This window comes from Drosophila persimilis, unplaced genomic scaffold (assembly GCF_003286085.1).
Source record: "Drosophila persimilis strain 14011-0111.01,24,50 unplaced genomic scaffold, DperRS2 tig00000477-arrow-pilon, whole genome shotgun sequence".
Classification (NCBI taxonomy): Eukaryota; Metazoa; Arthropoda; class Insecta; order Diptera; family Drosophilidae; genus Drosophila; species Drosophila persimilis.
In genome coordinates, this window is record NW_020825313.1 from 197,885 (window position 1) to 208,066 (window position 10,182).

Below are 10,182 nucleotides of genomic sequence, written 5' to 3' on the forward strand. Positions count from 1 at the left end.
AATTCCTAGGTCATGTAGTCACTACTGAAGGAATAGTACCAAATCCAGGCAAAATCTCTGCCATTGTCAAATTTCCAATACCAGAAACGACTAAACAAATAAAGTCATTCTTAGGTCTGTGCGGGTTCTACAGGAAATTCATTCCTAATTTTGCAAACATAGCAAAACCCATGACACTCAAACTAAAGAAAGGAGCTGTCATAGACCCCAAGGAAGAAAAGTACGTCGAGGCATTTGAGAGACTAAAAGTACTCATCACCTCAGACCCTATCCTTGCGTTCCCAGACTTTGACAAAATGTTCACGGTAACAACCGACGCTAGTAACATAGCATTGGGAGCGGTTTTGTCACAAGAACACAAACCGATCTGCTACGCTAGCAGAACCCTAAATGAACATGAAATAAACTATTCAGCCATCGAAAAGGAATTATTAGCGATCGTATGGGCAACCAAGTATTTCCGTTCATACCTGTTCGGTAGAACATTCGAGATACAAAGCGATCATAAACCCTTGATTTGGTTGAACAACCTCAAGGAGCCAAATATGAAATTACAAAGGTGGAAAATAAAACTGAATGAGTTTGATTTTAAAATGAAATATCTACCAGGCAAAGAAAATCATGTAGCTGATGCCTTTCAAGGGTAAATATTAATGAAAATCTTCTGGGAGAAGCTTCCAATAGCGTTGGTGCAACTGTACATAGCGCACAGGAAGACAATCTAAATCACATTGCTATCACGGAAAGACCAATTAACTATTACAATCGGCAAATTGAGCTAATAAAAGGCAATGAAGATAAGGTAGAAACAATTCGTTATTTTCACAAGCTAATCATCAAGATCACGTATAAGGAAATGACTAACACCTTAGCGAAGGATATAATAAAGGAATATCTATGCACCAAAAAGAGCGCATTATATTTCCATAACGAAACAGATTTTCCTCCATTCCAAAAAGCCTATTTAGAAATCATTAATTCTAACAATATAACCAAAGCTATTAAATCAAGCACGAAACTCCTAGATATTCAGAATTACGCTGAATTTAAAGAAACCATATTAAAGAATCATAAAGGCTTACTCCATCCAGGGATAGAGAAAACCGTCAATTGGTTTAGGGGAAAATACTATTACCCGGATTATCAAAAACTAATCCAAAATATCATAAACGAATGTCCTACTTGTAATATTGCCAAAACAGAGCATAGAAATACGAAGTTGGCATTCGAAACTACACCGGAAATACTGAACATCAGAGAGAAATACGTCATGGATTTCTATATGGTTGGTAACCAACAGTTCCTATCATGTATTGACGTATACTCGAAGTTTGCCACTCTTGTAGAAGTAAAAAGTCGTGACTGGTTAGAAGCAAAAAGAGCCATCATGAAAGTTTTTAACGAGATGGGCAAACCAATTGAAATCAAAGCCGATAAAGATTCAGCTTTTATGTGCACAGCATTGCAAGCATGGCTGAATGCGGAAAACGTCAAAATAGAGATCACTTCCAGCAAAAATGGAATATCTGACGTAGAAAGATTTCATAAAACAGTAAATGAAAAATTAAGAATAATATCTAGCGAGGATAACACAGAAGATAGATTCACGAAGTTTGAATTAATTCTTTATACTTATAATCATAAAACCAAACATAATACCATAAATAGGACACCAGCTGATATATTCATTTATGCAGGCTCACCTGATTATGACACACAACTAAATAAAGTGAATAAAATCACTCAATTAAATAAAAACCGCATAGAGTATGAAGTAGATACCCGCTATAAACTATCACCTCTAGTTAAGTCTAAGGTAACAAATCCTTTCAAAAGGACGGGTGAAATTAGACAGGTAGACGAAAAACATTATGAAGAAAAGAATAGGGGTAGGAAAATAACTCATTATAAATCAAAATTCAAGAAAAAGAAGAAATCTAATAGAAGCAAATATAATAATTCCAGAGAAACCGAGGAAGTTAATGGAATCGGCGAACTTCAACACAATTAAAATCCTCATCTTCCTCATAATTACCATCGTAATGGCACAGGGCCAAAACATAGAAATAAATTCTATAAAATCCCAAAACGGATATATGATATTCAAAACTGGATCGATTAACATACCTATCAATTACGAAATCCATTATCTAACTGTTAATGTAACTAAAACCGAAGAACTATACCAAAATTTGTTAAGGCAAGCCACTAAATTCCAGGACATAATCCAAATAAAATATCTAGTAGACAAATTGCAAAGAGAAATGAACGGGCTAAAAATAACCAAAAGAAATAAAAGAGGCCTAATCAATATAGTAGGAACAGCCTACAAATATCTCTTTGGAACACTAGATCAGGAAGATAAAGTCGATTTGGAACAAAAAATAGAAAATTTAGCCAGCCATAGCATTCAAATGAATGAACTAAATTTGGTAATAGATGCAGTTAATAGCGGAATAAACGTTATAAACAAACTAAATGAAGAACGAGGGAGAACGTTGTGAGTTGCTGCGGACACCGCAACTCTACAGTTATACCCGATACTAAGTCAGTATGGCTCTCCTCCGGCAGACGCCGCTAATATTAAACGACACGACAAAGAATGCGTGCGAGAGAGACAGAAAATCAGTCTGAGCGTGACGTCGGGCGCTGCGTAGCCAATGCAAATTGATTTGTTCCATTTGGCTACAAAAATTATCTGATCTGATCCAAATTCAGCAGCTGGATAGATATAGTCATTCTCTATGATTCTGCGTTTTTAGTTTTCTCGAATCTGCAATATTGTGGATGCAACAGATTTTCGTCCTTTGTGGGGGCGGATGGGGATGGGGCGAAATTCTGAGATATACGTTTTATAGTGACATTTTAAAGGAGTGTGTGTACCAAATTTGGTTACTCTAGCCTTAATAGTCTCTGAGATTTGTGGTTGCCTCAGATTTTCGTCCTTTGCGGGGGCGGAAGGGGGTGTGGCGAAATTTGGACACGAAACGGTCAAGGTCCGATATCACAGGAGTGTGGATACCAAATTTGGTTGCTCTAGCTCTTATAGTCTTTGAGCATTAGGCGCTGAAGGGGACGGACAGACGGACAGACGGACGGACGGACAGACAGACATGGCTCAATCGACTCGGCTATTGATGCTGATCAAGAATATATATACTTTATGGGGTCGGAAACGATTCCTTCTGGACGTTACACACATCCACTTTTACCACAAATCTAATATACCCCAATACTCATTTTGAGTATCGGGTATAAAAAGACAGGAATCAACAAATAGAAATTTTGATATTCAATCTACAACATTTCACAGAATATATCGAAGATATAGAACTAGGTATGCAATTAACTAGGCTCGGTATATTTAATCCAAAATTATTAAAACAAGACTACCTGGAACAAATAAATTCTGAGAAAATACTAAATATAAAAACCTCCACATGGCTAAAATCCGATACCAACGAAATTCTAATAATTTCCAACATTCCCAAAGACATTACAAAAGTACCAATCTATAAAATCGTTCCGTATCCAGACGAATTAAATAACATATTAACAGATATGACATACGACAAGTACTACATAAAAAATGAAGAAGTATTTGTTAAAGAAACTAGATTGAAAACCAATGACAATTGTATAAAAGGAATTTTAATGCAAACTCCCACTAAATGTCCATATTCCAAAACTTTTCAAAACTTTCAAATAAACTTTATTGAACCCAATATACTAATCACGTGGAATCTTCCAAAAACAACGCTAAATCAGAATTGTGTAAACCAAGAAATCATAGCGGAAGGAAATATCATTATAAAAATCTACAACCGTTCAATCCAATTAAATGAATTTACAATATCAAACACAATGTTAGATTTTGCCCAGAATGTTTATGTCAACAACAACATAACTAAAATAAAACCACTGTCGTATATCCAAACTAATGAAATAATTATGCAATACACCACATATAGTAACCTATTACAAATAAGTCTACTAATTTCATTTTTCATAATTATATTAGTACTACTAAGTTATGTAGCTGTTAAATTTACGAAAACTTCTAAAAGAGTCACGGTTAAATGTATAAACCCTATAATAGAAGCAGAAGAGGAACCAACCTCAGCCACCGCACTTGACACCCCGTCACTATACCCGAGGGTAATCGCCTAGGGACAGGCTAATAACAAACGTTGGGGGAGTGACATATCCATAATTCCCCACATCCCATACACATTATGTTTATGTACAATTCATCCACCCCATCCACACAAGTAACAGGACCCCACTCAAGAATCAATAGCTGTTTCTTCCCATACTCCAAGCTAGGGCCCCCCATAATATAAACAATGGACCACATTGTTTCATCAACATTAGAATCACGCCACTCTCGAGAAATCGATTCTTTAGAATCACGCCACTCATGAGGACCAATCAAAGCTAGACATAAAACCAAGGAGTATCACATTCCTAGCTCCGTCATGTAATGCAACACCGATCGCCAGCAGTGGATGCCTTTCATCAAAGCCGACGCATCCCCAAATATCGATCCAGGCACGTACGCCACCGACACGAAGATGCAGCCGAGGAAAGCAACGCCCGAAGCCAGAGTCGGGAGTTCCAAGAGAAGGGCTCATGGAAACTAGCCAGCAGCAGAGAGATCAGTTCCGTTTGAGACAAGCAGACCGAAAGTCAAGTCGGGGAATTCATTTAAATATCCGCAACTCGATTTTAAGTTTTTTAACAAAGACTTTTAGAAACAAAGAATTTTACCCGTCCTTTTGAAAGGATTTGTTACCTTAGACTTAACTAGAGGTGATAGTTTATAGCGGGTATCTACTTCATACTCTATGCGGTTTTTATTTAATTGAGTGATTTTATTCACTTTATTTAGTTGTGTGTCATAATCAGGTGAGCCTGCATAAATGAATATATCAGCTGGTGTCCTATTTATGGTATTATGTTTGATTTTATGATTATAAATATAAAGAATTAATTCAAACTTCGTGAATCTATCTTCTGTGTTATCCTCGCTAGATATTATTCTTAATTTTTCATTTACTGTTTTATGAAATCTTTCTACGTCAGATATTCCATTTTTGCTGGAAGTGATCTCTATTTGGACGTTTTCCGCATTCAGCCATGCTTGCAATGCTGTGCACATAAAAGCTGAATCTTTATCGGCTTTGATTTCAATTGGTTTGCCCATCTCGTTAAAAACTTTCATGGTGGCTCTTTTTGCTTCTAACCAGTCACGACTTTTTACATCTACAAGAGTGGCAAACTTCGAGTATGCGTCAATACATGATAGGAACTGTTGGTTACCAACCATATAGAAATCCATGACGTATTTCTCTCTGATGTTCAGTATTTCCGGTGTAGTTTCGAATGCCAACTTCGTATTTCTATGCTCTGTTTTGGCAATATTACAAGTAGGACATTCGTTTATGATGTTTTGGATTAGTTTTTGATAATCCGGGTAATAGTATTTTCCCCTAAACCAATTGACGGTTTTCTCTATCCCTGGATGGAGTAAGCCTTTATGATTCTTTAATATGGTTTCTTTAAATTCAGCGTAATTCTGAATATCTAGGAGTTTCGTGCTTGATTTAATAGCTTTGGTTATATTGTTAGAATTAATGATTTCTAAATAGGCTTTTTGGAATGGAGGAAAATCTGTTTCGTTATGGAAATATAATGCGCTCTTTTTGGTGCATAGATATTCCTTTATTATATCCTTCGCTAAGGTGTTAGTCATTTCCTTATACGTGATCTTGATGATTAGCTTGTGAAAATAACGAATTGTTTCTACCTTATCTTCATTGCCTTTTATTAGCTCAATTTGCCGATTGTAATAGTTAATTGGTCTTTCCGTGATAGCAATGTGATTTAGATTGTCTTCCTGTGCGCTATGTACAGTTGCACCAACGCTATTGGAAGCTTCTCCCAGAAGATTTTCATTAATATTTACCCTTGAAAGGCATCAGCTACATGATTTTCTTTGCCTGGTAGATATTTCATTTTAAAATCAAACTCATTCAGTTTTATTTTCCACCTTTGTAATTTCATATTTGGCTCCTTGAGGTTGTTCAACCAAATCAAGGGTTTATGATCGCTTTGTATCTCGAATGTTCTACCGAACAGGTATGAACGGAAATACTTGGTTGCCCATACGATCGCTAATAATTCCTTTTCGATGGCTGAATAGTTTATTTCATGTTCATTTAGGGTTCTGCTAGCGTAGCAGATCGGTTTGTGTTCTTGTGACAAAACCGCTCCCAATGCTATGTTACTAGCGTCGGTTGTTACCGTGAACATTTTGTCAAAGTCTGGGAACGCAAGGATAGGGTCTGAGGTGATGAGTACTTTTAGTCTCTCAAATGCCTCGACGTACTTTTCTTCCTTGGGGTCTATGACAGCTCCTTTCTTTAGTTTGAGTGTCATGGGTTTTGCTATGTTTGCAAAATTAGGAATGAATTTCCTGTAGAACCCGCACAGACCTAAGAATGACTTTATTTGTTTAGTCGTTTCTGGTATTGGAAATTTGACAATGGCAGAGATTTTGCCTGGATTTGGTACTATTCCTTCAGTAGTGACTACATGACCTAGGAATTCAGTTTCCTTTTTCATGAATTCACATTTATCCATTTGTAGCTTCAAGTTGGCGTCTCTCAACTTTCCAAATACTCTCCTTAGTGACAACAAGTGTTCTTCCAATGAAGTGGAAAATATAATGATGTCATCTAAGTATACAAAGCAATCTTTGAAGATTCCTCTTTCTTCTTTCGCCAATCGCCAACCGAAACACGGTTGAATTGTTGGAATCATGGTAAACGGCCGCATACCATCGGTCTTCTCGAAGACCTATGTGACTCCCCGTCGCCCCTATGAGAAGGCGCGTCTGGATCAGGAGTTGAAGATCATTGGCGAATATGGTCTTCGCAACAAGCGTGAGGTGTGGCGCGTCAAGTACGCTCTGGCCAAGATCCGTAAGGCTGCCCGTGAGCTGCTGACCCTCGATGAGAAGGACGAGAAGCGTCTTTTCCAGGGCAATGCCCTTCTGCGTCGTCTGGTGCGCATTGGTGTCTTGGACGAATCTCGCATGAAGCTCGATTACGTGCTCGGCCTGAAGATTGAAGATTTCTTGGAGCGTCGTCTGCAGACCCAGGTCTTCAAGCTTGGATTGGCCAAGTCCATCCATCATGCCCGTGTGCTGATCCGCCAGCGTCACATTCGTGTGCGCAAGCAAGTTGTCAACATCCCATCGTTCGTTGTGCGCCTGGACTCCCAGAAGCACATCGACTTCTCTCTGAAGTCGCCCTTCGGTGGCGGCCGTCCTGGTCGCGTCAAGCGCAAGAACCTGAAGAAGAACCTGGGTGGTGGTGCTGCTGCTCCCGAAGAGGATGAGGACTAAGCTATGGTAGCCTGCCAATTCGACTATATGGCGCAAAATTTTATAGTTTAAACTTTGTTTTACACAATAAATGTAAAATGGCCAAAAAAAAGAAAAAAAAAAAAAAATTAACTCTTCTAGCAGATTGTTCATACATCTTTGGAAGGTAGCTGGGGCAGTGGTTAGCCCAAAGGGCATACGAGTGAACTCGTAATGTCCATGCTTAGTGGAGAACGCAGTTTTGGGGATTGAGCTAGGTTCCATGGGTATTTGATGGAAACCTTTTGCTAAATCGATTGTCGTAAAATACTGACATTTACCTAGTTTGTCTAGGATTTCATCCATTCTTGGAGTTGGGAATTTGTCCTTAACTGTTATTTCATTTAGACTTCTATAGTCTACTACCATTCGATATTTTTGCTTTCCTGAAGCATCTATCTTCTTCGGAATCATAGATATGGGCGAGCAGTAAGGAGAATTCGACTTTCGAATTATTCCCTGCCTGATCATATCTCTGATTTGCTGGTTTACCTCCTGATCATGTATCTGGGCATATTTGTATGGTCGTCTGTAGACCGGGTCTTCATGTTGAGTTTTGATCTCGTGCTTGATTGTACTTGTGAAAGTCAAATAGTCACCTTCTCTGTACTGCACATCCTTAAACTCATATAAGACCTTCTTTAACTCTTCCCTCTCTTCGTCGTTTAAGTGTTCCAATCTTAATTGATTACATTCCCTTAATTCACTGTCTAGAGCGGAAGCGAAGTATTGATCTCCCTCTGGAGATGGGTCAAGGCACTTAGGTGCGATCTTCTCTTCTTTTGTAGAGTGATCAGTGCACTTCTGTGCGGTCTTGCCGGCTTCAATAGCTTCTCCACTCTGAATGATTGGGTATGACCTAGCTCCTAGTGTTACAGTATCATTTCTGTAATCGATGACGGCTTTACTTGCCATCAAGTATTCTCTTCCTAATAAAATATCATAATTTTCGGAAAAGTTATGTATGTAGAACTTTTGTTCGGACGGACATGTTTTGTTCGCATTCCTCATTATACTCTTAGTTAAACGGACAGGTCCATTGATGGTATGGACCGTAAGGTTATCGGCTTTTATCTCGGAATCTGTGTAATTTTCTTTCATGATGTTGATCGCTGATCCCGAGTCAGCGATACACCTTAATATTCTTTTATTAATGGTAATGTTTATATAGGGTCCTCCTCGGTTTCTTCCGAGGCGGCTTGATGAAAATTTACGTCCATCTTCGTTTGGCCACTCTGGCTCTCCCTCCCTCTTTTAGTAGGTTGGTTGGGTCCACTCCCACTAGCTTGGTTTTGAGATATTTGCTGATTGAATGGATTCTGAGCCCTACCTTGATTCAAGGAATTTTTGAACTCATTGTATAATCCAGGATTTTGGGAATTTTGATTTTGATTTGTTTGATTAGTCTGACCTGTTCCAGATGAACTCTGAGTTTGATTGTGATAGTTAGTAGTATTATAATTTGGATAATAGTTTCCAACATTCTTTCGATTTGATTGAGACGATTTCGATTGATCTTTATTTGTACCTGAATCTGTTGTACTAGCTTCGTACAATCCTTCTTCTTGTGCTGCCTTCTTAAGATTAGACAATGTGGTAATATCTTTTCTTGCTAAGGTCATGAATATTCTGTCAGGAAGTTTTCGAGTAATGACATCTTTAATTGTGTTGTTCAAAGCGTTTTTATAAATGACATTATTTTCTGGTATGTTTTCTAAGTTTAGCTTATTGTTTATTAATAATGCTTTTATCTCTAATTCTTCTATAAACTTACGAAGACTGCCGTTGAATCTGGTGGTGTATAGTTGTCGTAAGAGTTCTTCATATGGTGTGTGATTTTTGAACTCGTTGATCAGCGCCGTCTTCAGTTCGAGCCACGTGTTGGGTTGTATCATTTGCGATATGCGTTGTGCCTCTCCTGACAGTTGGATCTCGGTCGCTCCAAATAGGATCCTTTGTTGGCGAAGATCTTCAGTTGGATATAATCCGCATACATATTCGATTCGTTTGATAAATGAGCTTAGCTGTCCAGATGAACCGTCATAGGCATGTATTTGTCGGATCGACAGCAGTGCCTGGTTCAAGTGGATTTCGCTCAATGATAGTGGTGGTAACGCCATGTTGTTGGTGTTGATTGGGTTTTGTTTTGTTGTAGTTTTTAACTTTATTTTGGTTCACTTGTAAGTTTTTTTGATTTTGTATTAAGTGTTTCACTGTCCTTGGTGATTCACTATCTCCGCTTACTTCAGTTCACTTAAATTAGTTTTGCAAATCGTATGTGCTTGCAGCACATAGGTTCTTTGGCGGATTTCACAATTTTATTAACAATTCCGGGATTACGTGATCACAGTAATTATAAATTACACAAGCTGACCATTACCGAAATATAGGTGTTAATTTTAAACGAAATCCTACCGACTGCGCCAGTTAAATATCCGCAACTCGATTTTAAGTTTTTTAACAAAGACTTTTATTTTACAACTTAAATATCTTTATGTCACAAGATTTAAATGAATTCCCCGACTTGACTTTCGGTCTGCTTGTCTCAAACGGAACTGATCTCTCTGCTGCTGGCTAGTTTCCATGAGCCCTTCTCTTGGAACTCCCGACTCTGGCTTCGGGCGTTGCTTTCCTCGGCTGCATCTTCGTGTCGGTGGCGTACGTGCCTGGATCGATATTTGGGGATGCGTCGGCTTTGATGAAAGGCATCCACTGCTGGCGATCGGTGTTGCATTACATGACGGAGCTAGGAA

The 10,182-nt window shown here is 38.4% G+C and overlaps 1 protein-coding gene across 1 annotated transcript; it reads left to right on the forward strand.

Annotated features, from left to right (window-relative positions):
- Positions 1-6,787: 6,787 nt before the first annotated feature.
- LOC6604088 (40S ribosomal protein S9) lies at positions 6,788-7,496 on the forward strand. Its single transcript, XM_002028992.2, has one exon. It carries the CDS (start codon positions 6,824-6,826, stop codon positions 7,409-7,411), a length of 588 nt encoding a protein of 195 aa, XP_002029028.1. The 5' UTR covers positions 6,788-6,823; the 3' UTR covers positions 7,412-7,496.
- Positions 7,497-10,182: the final 2,686 nt, after the last annotated feature.

Bases quoted from the DNA above. Each gene is read 5' to 3' on its own strand.
- LOC6604088 (XM_002028992.2), top strand. From the start codon at position 6,824: ATGGTAAACGGCCGCATACCATCGGTCTTCTCGAAGACCTATGTGACT.